The sequence below is a fragment of the Pistacia vera genome, unplaced genomic scaffold, assembly GCF_008641045.1.
Source record: "Pistacia vera cultivar Batoury unplaced genomic scaffold, PisVer_v2 Contig578, whole genome shotgun sequence".
Lineage (NCBI taxonomy): Eukaryota > Viridiplantae > Streptophyta > Magnoliopsida > Sapindales > Anacardiaceae > Pistacia > Pistacia vera.
In genome coordinates this window covers 1,107,038-1,128,448 of record NW_022196421.1, presented here as the reverse complement: position 1 = coordinate 1,128,448, position 21,411 = coordinate 1,107,038, and the positions used below count along the sequence as shown (strand labels likewise).

The window sequence follows — 21,411 nt, the reverse complement described above, 5'->3', positions numbered from 1 at the left end:
GATTTCACTATGTAGTAAAATTCGCAAGTGAACTAACAAACATGATAGTGAGTTCAATTAAAATACTTAACCAAACTGCAAAGCTCACTATGTTCATCATAATGTTTTTATTTTCAATTCACTAAAAATGCTTTTTGGGAAGGAGAGAGCCAGTGAGTGGCAACTGGTTCTTAAGGGTATTAAAAAACAACCTTCTGTCCATGTGCTGTCAGAGGTATGGAAGTCCGTAAGCAAACCCTTTAAAAGCACTTTATAGTGTGTTATTAAAACAAATAGAAGTGCTTTCTGAAATGCCACTTGATAGGATCTGTCTCGGAAGCAATTTTTAGCAACAAAAGCCCTTGAAGCGATTCGTAATCACTTGTTCCTTCAATAGCACCCCAGACGTTCTTTTAAGAGTAATTTTTGCAATTCAATCTTTAACCTTTAACGAGTTTAATTTCTAATAGTTGTTAATTTTCAAGTAATACTATACATAAAAATTGTGAATACGAAACTAATATGACATTATTCTTTTCCTAACACATCATTCATCTCTGCTTATAGAATTTGGTAATCCTTCCCACCTTTATTCATGCATAGGGGTTATTTGCATTGATTCAGCTTTTAAGTGGTAGCAACAAATAATGGGGAACACTTCATCAGTCAACAATAATGCAAATGCCATCTTCACCCAAACTTGAAATTTCAGTGATGCTATTTCTGCATTGCCCCACAACCCACTTGTCATTGTCTTCAATAAGAATGAAAGTGAACCAGTGAAAATTCACCAAGTGAAATATGAGTCAGATTCATGTTTGGGTTGTGGTTGTGGTTACATTTATGTTGATGTTCATGATATTTCCATCTTCTCAATGATGCATTGCTCAGAATAAAGCAAAGTCAGAATTATACCAAGTAAATATGGCCCATGAGAAATGAAATTAACAAAGTGAAAACTAGCTCACATTTGATTGGTTCAATGAAAAGGGCACAAAAGAGAAAATGAGGAAAACCTTAAATCAGGAAATGCAGACACAAAAGATCCCAACAAAAGAGAGAACTGTTCAGGCCACCGGCCTTGTTGGTCTTCCACGGGTTTTTCAAGGGCAAAACCATTGCAGTGAAACAAAATCAAAACGTAGAAGATTTCTGGTGGGAGGAATGTGAATGTGGTTAGCTAAGGCTAGGCATGCTGTGAGAATGAGGAAATCCCTTACGAACCTCAGAGACTACCTCCTCCAACCGTTTCATTTTTTCTTCAAGCCTGTTGATCCGATCTTTTTCTTCCTCTTTACTCTGAGCTGCAGCATGTAACCCCTCTATCTCTTCACGTAACTCTTCAGTCTCTTCATGTAACTCATCAGCCTCATCACGTAATCCATCATTCTCTTCACGTAACTGATCGATCTCTTCACGCAACTCCTCATTCTCTTCACGTAAACCCTCATTGGTTTCACGTAACTCCTCCATCTCTTCATGTGATGCAGCTGCACAGTGTTTGTTATGGAACAGCTTCTCCTGATTGGATTACTCTCCAGTAAGCCTCCTCTTTCTAATAAAAATTATAGACAGGATAACATAGTTACAATTAAAGCTCAACTTTAGAAGAACATACCCACTGTCCTCCATAACGTAAAGAGGATTTTAATCCTGCTCTATGATCATACGGAAGTTGTGCTCGAGCGTTAGAGTCCTTTCTAGGTCTCCTCTGTACATAAGAAACAGAAAAGTTAGCACACAAACATGACAAACAAAATTAGAGAAAAAAGAAGCATTTACCTCAAAGTACTTATTTTCAAAGAATGTGCACAGCCCATCCCAATCATCCTTTGTGACATTTCTGTATGGATGCTGGCGTGCCTCCTCTGTTGACTTAAACTTCTTAAAATACTGATGGAGCTCATATCTATAGTCCTTCCAACTTTTTTCCATTAACTGATCTACACTCATGTTAAATTTGCTATACATGTCTTCATCCATGTTTTACTTCCCGGTTATAAGGTTTAAAGTATAAACAAGATCAAACCTTATGATTTGATTTGAAACAAAATGGTACTAGCACAGCACTTTACATCCAAGTTCTGCCATTTGAACATAGTAAAACACACAGTGAACAAATAAACCCAATAGATAAGCTAATTAAATAATTAACCAAACTGAAAAGCCAAATATTTTGATCATAATTTTTCTTTTCAATGCATCACAAAACTCTTAATACATCAAAAACTTAAATAAGCCACACTGGCTCAACTAATAGAGTGTAGGAAGTGATTTTAGCACCATAAAAACTGCTTTCTTAAAATTAAAGTCTTTTGTGTCTATTTCACAGTGTTTCACTAAGACAGATAAAAGGGCTCTTGCAATTTAGAACAACGAAAGCACTTGAAGCTCCCTTTTACTCGAAAGGGCTAACTACAATAACACTCCCAAACATACTTTAAAAAGTGAGTTATGGAGTGCGTTTATAGTTTGAACTTGGAAGTACAAATTACCTATTTTCACAAAAAAGCGCTTTTCAAACTCATTTGATGTTATCTTATAAAAGAAGTTAACGTCTATTTCAACTAAACACTACCATATCAACAAAAGTGGTTTGTGCTTATTTTTTTAGTGTCTCACCAAGATAAATAAAATTGCTTTCTGTAATGCTTCAAGGAGAGACCCTTGATGGGTTCTACTTTCAAAAGCAATTTTTCAGTAACAAAAGCACTTGGAATTGCGCTTCTACTTGAAAACACTTCCTACCAAAGCCCCACAAAAATACACTCAAAGTGAATTACGAAGTGCTTTTGTAAAGAAAAAAACACTTCTGAGAATAAACACCACTACATAAATAAAATAACCGGTTTACCAAACATCCCAAATACACCCTAATCCACCCTCGATGCCTTCAAGACCTCAATATCATCAAGAATATCACAAAAAATCAAAACAATCAAAGAAACAAAACAAACTAACTTAAACTAACAAAAGACAAAAACCCAATTCAATTCATAGTCAATATAGATCAACTGACGACAACAAAGAAATATAAATTACAAACAAACAAAAAAAAACGAAAACCCACAAAAGGCTGATGGAATTAAAAGAAACCCACATGAAGAAATCAGAAATTGAAGTCAAAGAGATAAAGCTTACCAGAAGGCAGGAAGTAAAGGGAAAGATATGTCGCGAAACTGAAGAGAAATCAGGGTAAGAGGGTAAAGTGAGCTGGAGCGAGAGAAGAGAGAGCTGAGAAAAAAAAGAGAAGAAATGAGAATTAGGGATTGTGATAAATAAACATGGACGATCTTTAGCGACTACTGAGAGAGGTGGCTTTAGCGCCAGAAGCCAGTGGCTGACAGACTCATTGGATTTGGGACTGTATATATATATGGGCAGCATTCCCGCCTTTCTTATATTATATATTATATTAAGAGTTAAAAACACATTTAACATATTTATGAAAATTTTAAAATAATAATTTTATTTATCGAAAATAAATTATTAGTAAGTCGTTAAAAATTATAATACTCTAAAATGTTTTATATTGTTTATCTTATATTATATACAGTATATTTTAGTGCAAAGACTTAATACTATAGCAATATTAGAAATTCCGATTACTAATCACATTTGGGGGAAATTCAAAATAAAACCATTATTATTATTATTATTATTAGCTTGTGATATTTTTACCAAACTTTTCAACAGGTCCCATTCTCCTGTTATTGCCTGAAGTGTAATTCCACTTCAATTACTCAACTCAACATAAGCCCAAATTGATATCAATTGGGTTAACACAATTTCATCCAATATCAATTCTAATTCATCCCGTACTTCCAATATCTCATTATCAATATGATAGATGGAGACTTTGATCAAAATCATCTTCTCCCTCAATTGATCGAGTATCGATTCTCATCTGGGAATTCCGAAGCTTTTGGCCTACTTTAAAAGAAGAAAATTATGTAGATAACTCCATAAACTAACACAATCTAGAGCAATATAAACCATTTATGCAATTTCAATGATCATAAGTGACTCTCAATGGTCCAAAAATAGGTCAAATTCATGGAGTCATAGTCGCCTAAAAAATTCGGTAGTAGGAAAAACCCGGAGATATAAAAATTCAAACTGCAAGATAGTTCAAGACAGCATCTTACATGATATTCAAACTGCAAGTACAATATTTTATTCATAATACACAAATTTACACTATAGTTGTCATAAACATGACAGTGGCCTGCATACAAGCAAAGTTTGAAGAAAGATAGGAACTTAAAACTTGATGGCAATTCGAATTCAAAGGGAGTTATGATAACTTCTCTCAAAGTATCTCAAAATAAATTATGGAGAATGACAAACAAGTGCCACTAAATATTTTTAATAATCTGCTAGCGAAAAATAGCATTACTCTTTGTTAGTGAGATTTGCAGTAAATGCATCTGGGTTTACTTGGTTCTTTGTGTAGAAGAGAAAGAAGAAAAGATGGAGTTCTAGGAAAACCTGGAATCAAGAAATGGAGATACAGTAGATCCCAACAAAAGTGAGAGTTGTGGGCTATCAATAGTGGTGGTCTTTCATGCAGCAAAAGCAAACCATTGCAGGTCCTTGTTGGTGCGAGAAAATTGATTTATAGAATAGGAAAAATTAGAAAACGAGTAAAGGAAAAAGAAAGTATATAGATTAAAGTTCAAATAGTGTGTCAGATAGGCTGTTACGAGGAATATGCAAGTCTCTTGATGCCATATATCAAGAACAATTAGAAGTGGATCTGTGGCTAATTAAGGCCAGGCATGTTAGAAGAGGATCCAGGATCAGATACATTGTTTTCGTTTTCATGTCCAGCGAAGATTCGTTCCTCCAACTGCCTCAATCGTTCTTCTCGATTCCAAACTTTTGCTTCCTGATCCAGAGTAACATTGTCTCATTGAAGACCCACTCCTCTAACCGCCTCAATTGTTCTTGCTGATCCTGCAGGACAGATTGATCATATCTGCACCTGCCAATTGATTATTAACCATTGCTCGTCCATCTCTTTGTGCAACTCCTCTGTCGGTGGATTTGATGCAGCTGGAAGATGTGTGATATGAAATAGCTCCTCCTGAATGACTCTCTCCAGTTAGTTTTCTCTATATAATAACAAAATTATGCCCTACTAATTAAAATTCAACTTTTAAGTACCATACCTCATCATCGTCATCATCATCATTGTGGCATAAAGAAGATTTTAACCATGCCCAATGCTTATATGGGAGCTGTGCTCGAGAAACAGGGTCCTTCTTAGGCCGCTTCTGCACATCAGAAATAGAAAAGTTAACATTCGAATGAAAAATAAACAAACAAAAAAAACAAATAACTATTCACCTCAGAGTACTTATTTTCAAAGAACGTGCATAACCAACTCCAATCTTCTTGTGTGACATGTCCATACGGATACTTGCGTTCCTCTTCTGTCGACTTGAACCCTTTAAAACACTGATAGAGCTCATACTTATAATCCTTCCATCCAATTCGTTTCCATCAAATTATCTACATACATACAGATATCGTCTATGTGGAAATTGGCTTCATCCATGTTACTTCTGTCATAAGGTTCAAACAAAATCAATTCTACTGCCCCTCAATTTGTAAATTAGTAATGCAAACAGTAGATCTGAAAGATGCTTTTCTTTCCATTTCATAGGATTATATGAACAATGATTTTGGCAGTAAGCAAAAGCATTTCTACAAAAAGTGCTTTAATGAAAAAACAAAACAAAGCAGAAAGATCCATAAAGAGATTTTTTTTTTTTTTTTGCTAAAAGAGGAACTTTTCAAATATGATTATAATCTTTAAAAAAAAAAAAAAAAAAAAATCACTTCATTCAAACGAAACAAAATTAAGGCAAAAATGTTTGTAATTTTAACAGTGTTCCTCAACAATCAACCACACAGAAATAATAATAATTCAAAAATAATTCACAGCTACCACAGAAGAACTTAAGTTGGATTAAATGACAATCTATTTGCAATTAATGGAATTATTTAACAATACAATTCACAGAAATCAAAATGGAGACTTGCATAAAAGTACAAACTTACCGAAGATGAGTGTTACAGCGAGAGCTGATGTGATTTGAAAATGAATTCGGGTTTCAGATTTACTGTAGGAAGCGTGATTGAGCGAGTAGATTGATAGGGCTTTCTTCTTATGCGAGTGTGTTTGTTGTTTAGCAACAAGAATGTCAAGAACACGACGTCGTTTCACTACTCGAAAGGAACGGTAACTTTATAAGCGCCAATACTGAAGGAGGATGTTTTCCCGCCTTTTTAGGCCAAGGATCACGATTATCTCCTCATTTTGTTAATCAATAATGTTAAAAAAAACTAATTTCAAAGAAGCAATTTTTTACTATGCATTAACGTCCATTCAATTACACTATATCTTGATAGATATTTATACGGACACATCTTTATTGCGATTGGATTGATATATATCTTTAGCATATTTCATCATAATTAAAGATACTTATACAATTGGATGCACACTTTGACACTTATATTCAATCTCATTATACATGAGAGATACTTACACAATACATTGACATGTTTCAATTGACATACAAATAAATTATATTAATATGTCTCGTCGTGATTAGACAGAAACACATACATTCGTTTTGAAAAAGAAATTTTTTATTATTCATTTGTTTTTTACGATATTATGGCAGTAAATTTTCAAGTTTTAAAAGTATTACATTAATATTAAATTTAAGTTCTTTTTTTTTTTATTATTTGATATTAAGAACTATCATATATAGAAATCATTGAATTTGTTCTTAAAAATAAGTGATCTCTTTATGCATAATATTACATTTCAATTTTTATATTCAGTATAATATATATCTATATTTAATGTTATAATTATTCATCAAAAAAAAAAAACCATAAGGATTAAATTTTATGGAAACCCATTTCATTTTCATTTACATGAAAGAAAATTGTATATAAGAATAATCTTATACAACCTCAGGAGGTGTTAAAAAATTATATCAAATCTTAATGTTTGAGAAATTTGCACAAACATCCCTGTTATTATGTTATCTGCTACTTAAGTGAGAGTTAAAACTGCCTTTGACTGATGGTAAATGAAACTTTTCATTATTAAAAAAGTAGATCTTTGAAAAGTTTTTACAAAGTAGACTTTGGCATAATCTTCATTAATCAATTTCTACAACCTAAGGGGTATATTAATTTTTCTTGGTACCCAGAACCTGTGTTTCAGGTTTCAATTCTAGGCATTTAGGAATCTGAACCAGTCAGTTCCAGTTCAGGTTCCAAATCCCAGGGTCTGGGATTTGGACGGGTACCCAGATTAAATGAAAATCGATGCAACAAAAAATAATTAAATTAAATTTTATATATTTATGCATAAAACAAATTTTATGACATGAATTTAATTGGACCAACCTGCAGGCTCCTTTCACGCTAAGCACCCAGGCCCTACATGCTCGACATGCAGGAAGGATTCTCCTTTGAGTTTCTTGTTAGAAGTTGATATCTTTTTTGCTAATATTTAGTGTCAATTCTTTTTTATCTTCATTAAATATATCAGGAGGTGCAGCTTCCCTCATGCATCAAATTCCTACAAGATGGCTACAACATGCTCATAAGCAAATCCAATGTGCAGCCATGCCTTGTGCATGGAAACTACGAGTTTATATGCATATAAAAAAAAAAAAAAAAATTGTAATATGCATAGCCATGCATTACATATATCAATTTAAAAAAAGGCAAAAAAAAAAAAAACCATGTGCTTGAAGAAAAAAAATCTCATTTTGTTGCCCAAAAACCTAACAAAACATGAAAATGAATATTGAAATGGTTGCTTCAAATAAGTAATGTAATTAGAAATTTTAGAAAGGAAAATTTAAGAGATCAAGGAATAAGTATTGATATACACAAAACATGTATATTACACTAGCAATTTCAAGAAACAACAATCCTAACAAGAAACCCCAAGTTTTTAAGAATAAACCAACTATGAAATACACCCTATAAGTCATATCTCACATGCTCATGTAAACTAGAACATATACAAAATAAAATGTGTATAATATATACAAAACACGTAACCAGAAATGATGAAATAGTAAGCCATTTCACCAAATTTCAACCCTAATGAGAAAACCCTTCTTCTCCTTTTTATTTTATTTTTTTTTTTTTCAGAAAACACAAATAGAAACCAAAACTAAACACAAATATAACTAAATATTATTGTAAAAACCATTTTCAAGCAAAAAAAAAAAAAAAAAAAAAAAAAAAAAAACAGATAGACTCCCAATGACAAAAACCCTTTTTTTTTTTTTTTTTCATAAACTAATCTTACCTGGAACTTAAGTCGACTGAAGTTCTTCATAGTGTGGAGGGTGGAGATCAAGTGCCTACTGTTGGGAGATGAAGATGGTAGAGTTTCATACATTGCATTCTTACTTTAGTCATTAACAATGAACCACGCACCTCCAACCCATGTAGTTGGGCATGAGATCATTCGGACTACGGATCCTTTGCGAATCACTTTTTGTAATTGGCATGCAATATGTTGTTATCTTGCCTAACCATTTATTGTAAGGGTATTGTTTTGTTACCTAGCAAACCATCAACATTTTTTTCCCTTTAGTATTGGAGGTGAAATTCAGCCATAATAACGAAAGTATAAAACAAATACGAGTGGTTTAAGTGAGTCTAAGTGTACCTAATGAGCACGCTTGACAATGGCAATGTCATTACCATATGTCGCAAATGTGTAATCACGATATCAAGCAAGTGCCCTAATCTTCAATTCATCACTCATGATCTTCAGGTCGAGGATATCATCAAAACTTTCAATCTCATGAAAGAAGGGAAGTGTATGCACTGCCTCATACACATGCCAAGCTAGGTACGTACAATTGGGCTATAAAGTTGATTACAATGAACATATTCTTATCAAAAAGACTCTTGTAAATTTCAATCAAGTTTTCTATTTTGATGAGGCACCACTGTCACTGTGAAGGATGAGAATTATTTAGTACCATTGCCTTACTTGTTGAACAACCATTTTCTTCAATCATCAAATTTTTTAGAGCTTCCATGTTAATAAGGTTCTATTATTAGTCTTTCTTCTTTGTAGGGTGTTTTAAAGCTTTCCAAGCTTAAATTAGGGAGTGATTTTTTCAATAATGCTATGAACACTAATAATTTACACCAAGTTTTTGTACCGACGTACGTGGCATCCAGTCAGACACGGCCATGTTGGAGACAACACAAGTCTTCTATGAATGAACGAGCATCCACGAAAATAACAATGGACTACCGTCTGACTGGATTGGAGTCTATTTACTATGGACGGGTGTCCACTTCATATGGACGTCCATCCATAAAATTTTAAAAATAAAATAATGGATGCCAGTCCATCTTGTATGGATGGGCATCCATCTAAAATCAGTGGTTTGTCTCTCTTTCCTTTCTTGTTCTTCTTCTTGGCTATTGTAGCTGGTTCAGCATCTCCTCAAGATGAGTTACTAGGTCTTGCTCTACCTTCATGTTAAGAGTTGAATTTGAGAGAGAGAAAGAGAGGCTTCTTGCTCCAACACAAAAACTGGCTCTTCTCTCTAGATAGGGGTTTGTGAGAAAATGACGAAAAAAAATTGTTGAGAAAATGATTCCTATAGGACCAGGTTTTCAAGCTGCTGGGGACTCGGGTTTGGCCACTGGAAAAGGTATAACATAGATTTTTAATTGAAATGGATTGTATCGAAAGGGAAGACAAGATTCGTGTGGTTGTCAGTTCCTAGCATCTATTGAATGTGTTATATTTCATATTGCTGAGAAAAGGTACAGACTGAAACTTGAGCTGTCTTCAGCTTTTCACAAATGGAAAATTGATAAGATGGGTGAAGAAGTTATCAGTTCTTGGACCAAGCAAGAACAGAAAAAATTCAAGAATATAGTGAGATTAAATCCTCCATCTCTTGATAAGTGTTTCTGGGACCAGATATTCAAGTTTTTTTAGCCAAAAGCAGAGAAGAACTCGTGAGCTACTATTGGCATCCATTATTTTATTTTTAAAATTTTATGGACGGGCGTCCATATGAGGTGGACACTCATCTATAGTAAATGGACTCCTGTTCAAATAATATGGACGAAAGTCCATTGTTATTTTTGTGGACGCTCGTTCATTCGTGTTGAACGGGCGTCCATAATTGTTGGATGACCATTCATTCATAGAAGACTTGTGTTATCTCCAATGTGGCCGCATCTGACTGGATGTCACGTACATTAGTACAAAAATTCAGTGCAAATTATTGATGTTCATAGCATTATTGGTGATTTTTAGCCTCCATTATTAAGTACACCATTTTTATATTTTAAAATCTCTTTTTGAACCCCACTTAATTACCAAAATTACCCTTTTAAACTTATATGTGTGTGTGTGTGTGTGTGTGTGTGTGTTATCCTCAATTTTTTTAATTTCTTGATAGATAATCTACTATTTTATTTTGTCTAAGTTCGTAAAGATTCATTGAAATATAGCAAATATAATAGAAGATGGTAAATATTTATATATTAATTTATTTATTTTGCTTTTAAATTTCCTAAACTCAAGATGTTGTCTTTTTAATTACTAAATAAATTTTAGATACTTCTTTCGTCAACCAATAATTGTTAAATCCAAAATTATGTATTCTAAACAACTCACTCCAAGAAACTCTACCATAAGTGAGATAATCATGTTAACACGAACAAAACATGTTTGGACAAACAAAACATGTTTGGAGTAGATAATTGTAAAGAAAGAAGGAAGATGAGGATATGAAAAATCATATTTCAATTTGACCGAAAAATTTAAATACAATGGAAATGTGAAAAGTGATTATATTTATGTTAAAAGGATAAACTATGAGTTTTAAATGTTATAAAAAAAAAAAAAGAATAAATAAAAGGAAAATATAAAATAAAGTAGAAGTTGTACTTAGAATTTATAGTGTCCTTTATAGTAATTTTATTTAAGGTTAAACTTGTCAGAAAAAAAAATTAAAAAATGGGAGCTGCTGATAAAAAAGAGTGGAGGCTTAAAATCACTACCCCTCCAATTAGGAGAGGATCCAATTAATAATTGAAGGAAAAAAGGGATTTAGCAAAGCCATTCACCACTCAATTCATCGACTTACTGATATATATAAATTTATTGTATGAAATAAAATAAAATAAAATAAAAGATTCTTGTGCTTTGATGTCATTATATGCTTACATTAAGAAGACTAATGCTATTGGTCTCCCTTAATTTATCTTAATAAACCCATCTCTAGATTTACCTCATTAAAATTTTTAAACATATTTAAATGTCTAAATAAACTTCATTCATTTACACAATAACCCTCACATTTATATTTTTACCAGTGTTTTAAGACCCGGTCCGGCCTGACCAGTTTTAACCGGGACCTAAGAGCTTCACCAGGTCGGGTTAATAATTTCTCTATTCACCCAAAATCCTAGAATTTTGGATGATGATCGGTGAACAATTGAAGGCCGAGATGTTGGGACTTTTGAAAAAAAAGTGTCGGTGAGTGCAATGGTAGTGATGGAGTTGATTTTCAGTGAGTGAATTGACCGAAAATTTAAAAAAAAAAAATTGTGGCAGCAACAGTCGGCTTTTGCCCACGATTGGCGAGGCTAATGGGGGTGGGTGAGGTGGGTTTTGGTTGGGAGGCAAAAGAGAGTATTTTTTGGGTGATGGGGAGGGTTGTCGATGCCGGCGTTGATGAGATCTAGCCTGGAACTTTGACATCGATGTCAGTGAGATCTGGCTAAAATCAAACCGATTTCGACAAGATCTTGGGTAGATTTTATTGGGAATTGGCTCAAGGGATGATTGAGATTGTATTTGGGGTGTCGTCACAACCAACCAATCGACCACGGATTTGTATTTGGGGTGTGTTCGCTAAATTTCAAACCTGTAGGAACTTTTAAAAGTTTTAGGAAAAAGAAACTGTAAGTTATGGGGGTGTATTTACTAAATTTTAAAAGTTTTGTCACCTGATCAAATCGATCAACCTGAACCCGTCAACTTTGCTAGGTTCCACCCCGAGTTGGTCATTAAAACATTGATTTTTACTACTCAGGCTATTCTTTCTCTATCATTGTTTTATATATACTCTCTTTTATTATTATTATTTTTTTCTTCTTATCTTCACTTAACTATCAATCAAGCATCTAAGCTATTATGCACTTTGGCATCACATATAGTGTTTGTCTGAGCTTATGAAAATTAGCTTATAAGCAACAAGTGCTTATAAGCTAAAAGCATTTGAAATTTTAAGCAATTACGTGTTTGGTTAAAGTACTTATAAATGACTGATAAGTAGTTGACGTGTTTGGTAAAATATAACTTATAAGTATATTTTATTATAAAATGACTAAAAATGGTACTATATTAAACAAGGGTATATTATGAAATTTTAAAATTAAACAAGGCTAATGTGATAATATACTTGGTGAGACTAACTTATAAACAGAGTGCTTATAAGCAAAAAAAAAAAAAAAGTATCTTCCCCCTAACTTTTTTTTTTTTTTTTTTTTGGGGCTTATAAACTCAAAAAAGTTATAAACAAACATGTCAGCTTAATTTTAGAGCTTATAAGCTAGTATGACCAGCTTATAAGCTTAGACAAACACCCTTAAATTTCTTTTAAAAACAAATAAATAACAAACTATAAGTTCTATAAATGTACAAAATCAATTGAAAGTTGGGAACAATAAAATATGATAAAATAAACTCAAAAAATTTATATTGATCATGATCACAGGGTTGGGATTTCACCTTTGAGTAAACGACATATTCCCACCCAAGATTTGGCAAAACTACAAGTTCCCACCTCTAGTTTCATAAATTCTAGATTCTCACCTTTAAATTAACACTACTAGGTCTAACACAATATAAAATGTGTTGTTACCAAACTGTTGTTTAACTTTTACTTTTGATTGTGGCAGCTAAACATTATAAACCTCCCTGGAAGATGGAAGCTATCCATGGCACCCCTACGAGCTAGGCAAACCCTAGCCACCAAAACCGGCACCATAGATCGGCCAAAGCACGATAGCAGCGGCACGAAGGAGACTAGGAGCGACACCCCTCACCCTCGCCTAACCGCCGCCCACCAAGGTAGTCGGATTACGCAATTTTCACGACTTTTCCTCTCACCCACTGTCGCTCCTAGGTCATTTCCGGTCATTCCGACATCACCAAGCTCCCCCATCACCACCATCAGAACCCACATGCCACAATCACCAAAACCCCTCACACTCCCACCTCATGTACCCACAAATCGCCAACTGACAACCCTTGCAATCTCACACAATTCTCCAAGTTTACGACCAGATTTCGACTGGAATTGACACTGAAAATACCCGCTTTCACAACTATTCGAACCCCCATCCTCTCCTCAACAAAATCCACACCTCCACTGGCCCCCCCAACTCATCGTTTGCTATCCGCAAGTTGTCGAGTCGCGTTTCTCTCGGAAGGGTACGATCGTCATATTTCAAACTTAAGATGTGGAGGGTGCTTGTGAGAGAAATTTGAGATGCGGAGGATTATTTTGAAATTTTCATTTTTATTTCAAATTTAATATAGTATAAATGACCAATTTACCCTTTAACCATTACATTGAACCACTTTCTGTTAATTTAAGAGTAAGAATTTAGAATTTACGAAACTAGGGGTGGGACATTGTCGTTTACTCTGAAAAAATAAGAATAATAAAACCTTTTATAAATTAATTGCATAAATTAAATTTTATAGTTTGTTATATGAACAGATTTTGTAAATGTCGTAATATTGTTAATTTGTAGCTCATTTATAATCTTGCGGTTCTTAGTATTAATTTGTGAAATTATTTTGACATGAAATAAAATATAAAATCAAATATTTGAATTTTGTATTGCCGATAATTTGTTAAATTATTTTAAATAAAATAAAAACAAAAATTTTAAAAAAATATTTCCAAATTTGTGAATGTCTTTTGTAACTTATATCTTTTTCTAAATTTATTTTTTCAAACAAAATTATTAAAACAAATAATTAATTTATGCAATGAATTTATATATATAACATTACTTTCAATCAACCATTTGGTCGATTGACTTTCATTGACAGACTCAATTCCTAAGCCAATTGTAATTAGTATATTCTATGTTGATAACAAATAACTTTTAAGTGGATTGATATATTAGTCTTCTCCTATGATTAGTCGAAGTAGTGTAAACCAATCTAAACAACTTAATTAAAAAAAAAAAAAACTTCTGGATATTACAAATTAAAATAAATATATTTTATTCTCTATAGTTAAGATGGCATAGACAAATCTAAATTGCTATCACAATCATTTCTAGTTGTGTTTGTTTTATTATTTTGATAAGTATTTTTAAAAAAGTTGAGTTTGGTTATTATTACGAGGATATGATTTGAAAATTAATAAAAACACATTCTAGGTTTGTTAATTTAGCTAAACACCCTCTACAATAAAATATTGAAATTAACAAAAATACCTCCATCCACTCATTAAATGCCGAAAGCCGACCACCACTACCAGAAGGTGGCCGATTGCCGATATTTAATGGGTGAGTAAAAATATTTTTGTTAATTTTAAATGTTTGATTATATGGAGTGTTTAGTTAAATTAAAAAACCTAAGAAATTTAAAAATATAAAAGAGAATAAAAGCCTAAAATTTTGAATTACTAAGGAAACTGACCATGCATGTAGCACTTTGGAACAGCTTGTCTATTCTCTCCCATACTGCGGATTGAACTTCGAGAAGCTCTCTTGCTTTATCCTGTAATTTGGAGTGGCATCGTATTGTCTCACCATGTATCTGAACAAAAAAATGTAGAAGAGATTACAATTTTTCCCCAGAATCAACATGGTTTTATAAATCAATAATGAAAATGCTTTTTAGACAAGGAGTTGACATGAGAAAAGCAAGAGTCAATACCTTCAGAAACAACCTGATAACAGCTTGTATAAACTCAAAATTGTCCCTGCAGGAAATCTCATGAATAAAATAATCCAGAAGCAGTTCAAATGAAATAAACTCAGGTCTTTTGTCAAGTTCTTCATCGTCATCATCTATAATCTGAAGCATCCGGAGTTCCATATCCAAAACTTTTCATATAATCGGTAAATAACGAAACTGCAACATGTTTAAAGTAAACAAATGTCAGACACTAGAACATTTCATAGAGATACTTGACAAGGAATTGAAAAATGACTTTATACGAGATAGCAAGCTCGCAATTGAAAAATCTGATTTCCTCTTTGTCATTTTCTGTATCCTCATCCTTTGTGGACTCACTAGGCTTGAAGGATATTTCTCCAGAAAGAGATGGAATTGAAGGCAAGAAGAATGGAGCCTTCTCAGGTTTCTTAGGAGGCTCGATTGGTTTATTCCGAGCCTGAAAGTTGTTCGGATTCATCATGCAGAAAGCAACAAACAAAGTCATAAACCAAACAAATCTGGAAAAGAGTAAACTATAGATATCGTGAACTAAGGTTAAGAAGTTTAAAATGGAAATGAATAGTGTAAAGGTTAACAGGTTAAAATAAAAAAGCATAGAGTAAATAGTGACCTTTATAATATCCAAATTGATCAAACTTTGCCATTGGCTTTTAGGCAACAGTGACAGAGTAACTAAATCTAGGATCTGCTGATTGGAAGTTGAAGAAACAGAATTGTCTTTAGACTCTCTGCGGTCTATAACAGAGTTAGTAGAATGCTTGTCTTCAGAACCTTCTACTGAAGAAACAGATGGCATTTTAATGCTCGCAATTTCCTTCCCACTTGCTAAAGAATCAATATTTGATGCTCCAGAGAACATACACCGATTTACCCTGAAAAATTACCAACTATCGAGTTTAGCATGACAATATAAGTAGGCTGCACAAAGATTATAATGATCCGAATGGATACAATACACCGGATGCCAGATCTTTAGAATTTTGTTGAAAAAAACAAATTTAGAACTTAAAAAAATGGATATTAAGGGAAAAAATATCATTCAGATTTGTATATCAAAATTTCAGTCACGTTCATAGCTATTCAGATTTTAGATAAAAAGAACATGTACAACTACCTATATAGAGAAAATAATTAAAGCAATATGAAATTTATTATTCTCCCATGTAGGAAATATGGTTAAAATTCTTGATATTGGAGCACATTGCAACCACTCGTTTTCGAAAAGCCTATTGCTCATTTGTCTTTCAGTTATGCAGTCTAAATAATAACGAAGTATTGTATCTCATTCTAATTAATAAAATCTTTCTTGCTTCTACGCCATAAGAAATCCCTAAAATTTATCGAACCTTCAAATAAATAACATTGTAACAGGGGACAAAAACAAAAGAATAAGGCACAAAGTTGTAAGAATGTCGTGAAACTGAAATCTTACAAGACCATATCACAAAAAGAATAAAGACTCGCAGGGTTATAAACTGATATAAGAAGAAAACTTCAATCATGTTGATATTATAGTCACGTAAAATCAAAAGGGATAGCATCATTACCTGATGCAAAGTGGAGGAGCACTATGCCCACTTCGAAAGCGTAATAGACGAGGATCTCCATCACTTCTGTCAAAAGTCCACATCTACAAAAGTTAATATGTCTAATTCAATGAACATTATACAAATAATCAATAATACGTCAACTGAATCAGATTATCATTTAATTATATACTATAACTCATGAAATTCATAAAAAAAATTTGAAAAAAGAAAGATGTTCATCTTACTTTGATTGAATTGTCTGCTGACGAGCTCATTAACAAAAAAGTGTAGCTGTCACACTACCAGTTTCACATCAATCTTCTCTTTCTTTTCATAAATGGGTAGTGTGGTAACTGTCACATCACTTTGTATAAAGACTCTTTGTACATCTAACATTTCTATATGTCTAGCGAGTGTAATTGTGTTGAGAATTTGTTTTACGAAGTTGTGGAATAATAAGTAATTTTGTCATTTTATAGGATGAATGATTAAACTAGGTAACAGGAAAATATTTTTTCTTAAATTTTATATTAGTCCCTCAAATATGGCTATTTCCATGAGTTTCCCATCTTTTAAATTTTACCACATAAGACATAAAGAGTTCCATTGACTATTTATTTTTTCAATAATGCTGTACGTATAAAGAAATTTTACAAAGAGTTTTATATAATGTGATATGACAGAAAATGAATAAAATAGTGAATAAAAAAGTCAAACCTATCATATTTACTCTTTCATTCATTTCTTGTCACATCATTTTGTACCTAAATCTTTGTAAGTTTTCTTTTGTACATCTAGCATTACTCGTAGGGTATGTTTGATTGAAGGTAATGTTGAATTACTAAGGCAATGTTATTTTATACTTCTTGATTACCACATTTGGTTATCAAGTAATATAAAATTTCGATAATCTTCCGATACCAATAGTAGTTATTGTTGGTAATATAAGAGGTAATCTTACTACCTCTATTTTCTTAGGTATTTTAAGATTACTTGGTAATCTTATCTTTGTTACACTTTTACCCCTTATTAATACAATTTTAGGACAATAATGCCCTTGTTTTAAAAACAATTTACAAAAATATCAATTGACTACTTTATCCTTAAATACAAAGTTTTAAAGATATAAATACTCTTGGAATTTAAAAAATTACCAAAGGGTGGTGGTCAGATCTGGCTACCACCCCCAACCGTCGGCGACGACGGAATGGATAAGGCCGCTTATGCACCGATAAGGTTGTTTCCGACCATGGATTTGTGATTCATGGCCAGAAACAACCAGACCTAATCGTGAAAGGTCAGATATTTGGTCGTTGTTTCACAGCCAAATATTTGGCCTTTCACGGCCAGGTCTCCATTGCTAGTGGTGTTGGCAAGCCGCCAACAGTGGCTTGGGGTTAGTGGGAATATTTTTGTTAAGTTTTAAACTTTTTTATTTTTGGGGTGTTTTAGCTAAATTTGAAATATAGGAGGTTAAAAGAAATTATTTAAAAAATAATATTATATTAATATTAAAAAAAGAGGGCAATTTAGTAATTTATATGATATACCCATCAATTTAATTCTTTCAATCAAACATATTAATATAACATGTCCACCAATTTATTCTAACCAACCAAACATATTTCTTTAAATATTTTAAATAATCTTCAAGTAATGTATGCAATATAACATTCTCAAATACAATAGTTTATGATGGCAACCCGCTCTAGAGAGTAATTATAATTAATCAAGATTCACAACTTTTCTAGATTATCATCACTATCACAATTTCCAAGTTCAAACACATGATTTTCACCTGATAAATTTCTTCTCCGTATCTCCTCTTCTTCTTGCTGCATATTCAGCGTCTCACAGAGCGGAGCATCCTTCGTTTCCGGCAGCCACAAGCTCAGGACTCCACTGAATATCGCGAAGCCCCCAAAAATGAGAAACGAAAGAGAGGGGCTCAGGCGGCCAAGAACAACCAGCGATGGCGAAACTGAAGCCCCCAACATCAAAGCTTGGCGCAGAAAGGAGACTGCAAAGTTTCTCACATTGGTGGGGAAGAGTTCGACGCAGTAAATGTATAGAACATCAAAGGCGGTTGAAGCTGCCATGAATCCGATTGCTTCAATGGTGAGTTGAGGCCAACTTCCGCCAGATTTAGCGGCTTTTGTTTGGTTTTGGGCTCCATTGTTGGAGAAAAATATGCAGAGAATGCATGAAACTCCGGCTAGAAAGGCGGATTGAGAGAAGAGAAAACGCCTGTTTGTGAAGCTCAGGAGAACGGTTCCGATGATGACTGCAGGAATCTCCATTAATGCATTGAAGGCGACTGAGAAGTAGAGATCAAAGTTGAGGTTTTCAACATTGAGTTGAATCCCGTAATAAACAAACCCAACTCCAAAACCTGTAAACATAACCAGAATCATTCTCTGAGCCGCCCACTTTGTCGTCCACAGGCTCTCGTTTGCATCAGCTGCTGATCTTTCTGCAGATTCTTCAAGAAAAGGTATCGTTAATTATTTAATGTATTATCACTTTATTTATACGTCCATGTATATAGGTACTGTATATAAGTATTTTCATATTATTCAACGTATCATCACTTTATTTATATGTCAATGTTAAACATGATGACACACGATTTGATAAATAGACTCACCTTCGCATCCCGTTTTGTTTCCTGAAGAAGAAGGATTTGCGAGGCTCAAATTCGTTGGCAGCTTCTTCCCGTTAAGCCTGGCGAAGTTTTTCAACACATCAAGAGCTTCTTTACTCCGTCCCATGACAAGCAGCCAACGAGGCGATTCGGATACAAAAGGGAGAAAAACGATAGAGTAAACGAGAGGGAAAAGAGATAGAATCTTGTACAGAGTTCTCCAACAAGTTCTGGTCGAATAACCTATCATAGGAAGCGAAAGAAAGCCTGCCGTGAAGAAGAAGAAGCCGTACTGTCCAACTTGGCCGCGCCATTTGCGGCCAACGGCTTCTGTGGAGAGAACCAGGCAGCAGATTCCGATTCCAGCACGAGCAAAGCCGTTTGAAAAGCGAAGCAAAGCGTAAATCCAAATGTTTGGTGAGAGGGAAGTAAGAAATGAAGTAGCAGAAGTTAAAAGACACGAGAGAAGAACTGTTCTCTTTCTTCCCAGGCGTTTGTCTGCCAAGCGGCCAAAAAAAGCAGATCCTGACACAGAAATTGACAATTTCTACTTAATTGAGTTACATAAATTTCATCAGAATTCATTTCATTTTTAAAAATAATGTCTTTAACTCTCGACAAAACGAGGGGATGTAACGCCTTCAATAAAAACATAGAAAATTTATGCGAAATAAATTAAGAGAAGCATTTCATTTTATAAACATACCCAGAAGAGAACCAAGAAAGAAAAGTGAAGCAGGAATGGCAGGAAGAAACTTGCGGTCACAAATGAGACTCCACTCAGCAATGGTGGAACTCGTCTTCCCACCTATCCATTCCCAAGTCCCCGGCGCCAACGCACAAACAGAAGCGGCGGAGCTCTGATCTCCTTCACACACAGAACCGGCTTTGCATCTCCAGGAAGATGGCTGAGCGTCACTGAAGATCGTCGCCAAAGTGTTTTGTGAATCAAAAGTCCAGGCCAACGAAACCAAGAACACATGCAAAATCTGAGACAAGCCGAAGGATCCAATGTATCCTTCTATAACTTCATCAACAGTCAACTCTAGTTTGGTTGCGGTTGACGAGCCTTTTTCTACTGAGCTTATGCTGAGTCCCGCTTGCTGAGCAATGAGCTCTTGCTCTTCTTCCATGATTTTCTTAAAGGAGAGGTGTTTGTGGGTGATTTAGAACGTATTTCATGGCACAAAATCAAGTCTGTTTGTATATATAGACACCGAACTTTTCCTTATGCTACTGTAGTTTGTACTATTATATTGTTTATGGCTATTGATTCTTCACTCATTTACCTGGTTTTGGGGATTGAAATTTCAATTATCTTAGTGACTTTTTATAGGAATATTATATATATGTTATGAACATAAGTCTCAATTAATTATCTCTGGGTGGTTGGATGGGGTGATAGAAGTTATTTGATGTTACTTGATCGTTAATTTCATGATTTATGACCCCGAGAAATTAGTTGAGATGCATAAATTTTGATACTTATAGAGATTCTTAACGTAATCATGGTGTAAATTCTGAAAACATAATTGGAATTTCCATTTGGTTACATAACAAAAGAATTAAAAAAAAAAAAAAAGGGGTTATGATACTTGGACAGGCAACATAGATAAATCAACAAATCACCATTAATTATGAAGAGGGTTAACGTGACCTCTTTACTATAATAAAACCCTGAAATAATATTACGATGATGATAGAAATCAAAATCAAAATGCTTTATGATGATATGACACATATTATGTGATGTGATAATCCATTAAAATTAAATTAGGTGTAGGGAACATTTAAGTGGCTCAATTAATTTAGCATGTCAACTTCAACTATATCTAGGTTGCAATATCGAAGACACATTGAACATAGGCATCTATTACTCGGCTAAATTAACTACTCTTGGTTGATCGGATAGGACGATAGAAATTTTTAAGCGTATTATTTAAAAAGTATTAAGTTTGATTTTCTTTAATTGCTAAAAGAGATGGTCACAAGAGGGTTTACTTGATTGTTAATTATAAGGTCCTGAGAGATTAGTTGAGATAGGTGCAAAGTGGTCCGAACACTCTAATCATTTAAAAAAAAAAAGGGAATTTGCTATTGATGCTAGAAATGTTGTCAGCAGGGACTACATATCTTAGTGGTGTTTGGCATGAGAGCAATTATAGGGCATTAAAAGGATTTTGTCGTGAGTCTTGTGACAAATTGACACGGGTCAAATTCTTATAAGATTTTTA

General features: G+C 33.6%; 2 protein-coding genes and 1 long non-coding RNA gene across 4 annotated transcripts; all 3 read right to left on the bottom strand.

Annotated features, from left to right (window-relative positions):
• Window positions 1–918: 918 nt before the first annotated feature.
• LOC116109364 (golgin subfamily A member 6-like protein 7) lies at window positions 919–3,337 on the bottom strand. The gene is made up of 4 exons (XM_031395589.1): window positions 3,121–3,337; window positions 1,762–2,063; window positions 1,598–1,690; window positions 919–1,500 (listed from the first exon to the last, which is right to left on the bottom strand). The coding sequence occupies exons 2-4, from the start codon at window positions 1,960–1,962 to the stop codon at window positions 1,156–1,158; spliced, it is 639 nt and encodes a 212-aa protein (XP_031251449.1). The 5' UTR covers window positions 1,963–2,063; window positions 3,121–3,337; the 3' UTR covers window positions 919–1,155.
• Window positions 3,338–4,286: 949 nt separating this feature from the next.
• LOC116109303 lies at window positions 4,287–6,147 on the bottom strand. Its single transcript, XR_004124753.1, has 4 exons — window positions 6,049–6,147; window positions 5,332–5,549; window positions 5,154–5,258; window positions 4,287–5,068 (listed from the first exon to the last, which is right to left on the bottom strand). It is a non-coding gene; the product is annotated as an uncharacterized LOC116109303 (long non-coding RNA).
• A 12,008-nt stretch (window positions 6,148–18,155) lies between these two features.
• Window positions 18,156–20,429, bottom strand: LOC116109358 (organic cation/carnitine transporter 1). 2 transcript variants are annotated; one of them, XM_031395583.1, is made up of 3 exons: window positions 19,884–20,429; window positions 19,181–19,702; window positions 18,156–19,015 (listed from the first exon to the last, which is right to left on the bottom strand). In XM_031395583.1, the coding sequence occupies exons 1-3, from the start codon at window positions 20,308–20,310 to the stop codon at window positions 18,270–18,272; spliced, it is 1,695 nt and encodes a 564-aa protein (XP_031251443.1). In that variant the 5' UTR covers window positions 20,311–20,429; the 3' UTR covers window positions 18,156–18,269. The 2 variants fall into 2 exon arrangements, with proteins under 2 accessions (XP_031251443.1, XP_031251444.1); XM_031395584.1 differs by having other exon boundaries at window positions 18,158–19,006; window positions 19,884–20,427.
• Between the last annotated feature and the right edge of the window lie 982 nt (window positions 20,430–21,411).

What these genes read in the sequence shown, in the direction of transcription:
- LOC116109364 (XM_031395589.1), bottom strand. Translation starts at nt 1,962, where the DNA reads ATGGATGAAGACATGTATAGCAAATTTAACATGAGTGTAGATCAGTTA. An exon ending in TTGAAAATAAGTACTTTGAG is followed by an intron (nt 1,691 to 1,761) that starts GTAAATGCTTCT and finishes TCTTATGTACAG; the next exon opens with AGGAGACCTAGAAAGGACTC. An exon ending in TACGTTATGGAGGACAGTGG is followed by an intron (nt 1,501 to 1,597) that starts GTATGTTCTTCT and finishes TAATCCAATCAG; the next exon opens with GAGAAGCTGTTCCATAACAA.
- LOC116109358 (XM_031395583.1), bottom strand. Translation starts at nt 20,310, where the DNA reads ATGGAAGAAGAGCAAGAGCTCATTGCTCAGCAAGCGGGACTCAGCATA. An exon ending in CTTTCTTGGTTCTCTTCTGG is followed by an intron (nt 19,703 to 19,883) that starts GTATGTTTATAA and finishes TTTCTGTGTCAG; the next exon opens with GATCTGCTTTTTTTGGCCGC. An exon ending in AAACAAAACGGGATGCGAAG is followed by an intron (nt 19,016 to 19,180) that starts GTGAGTCTATTT and finishes CTTTTCTTGAAG; the next exon opens with AATCTGCAGAAAGATCAGCA.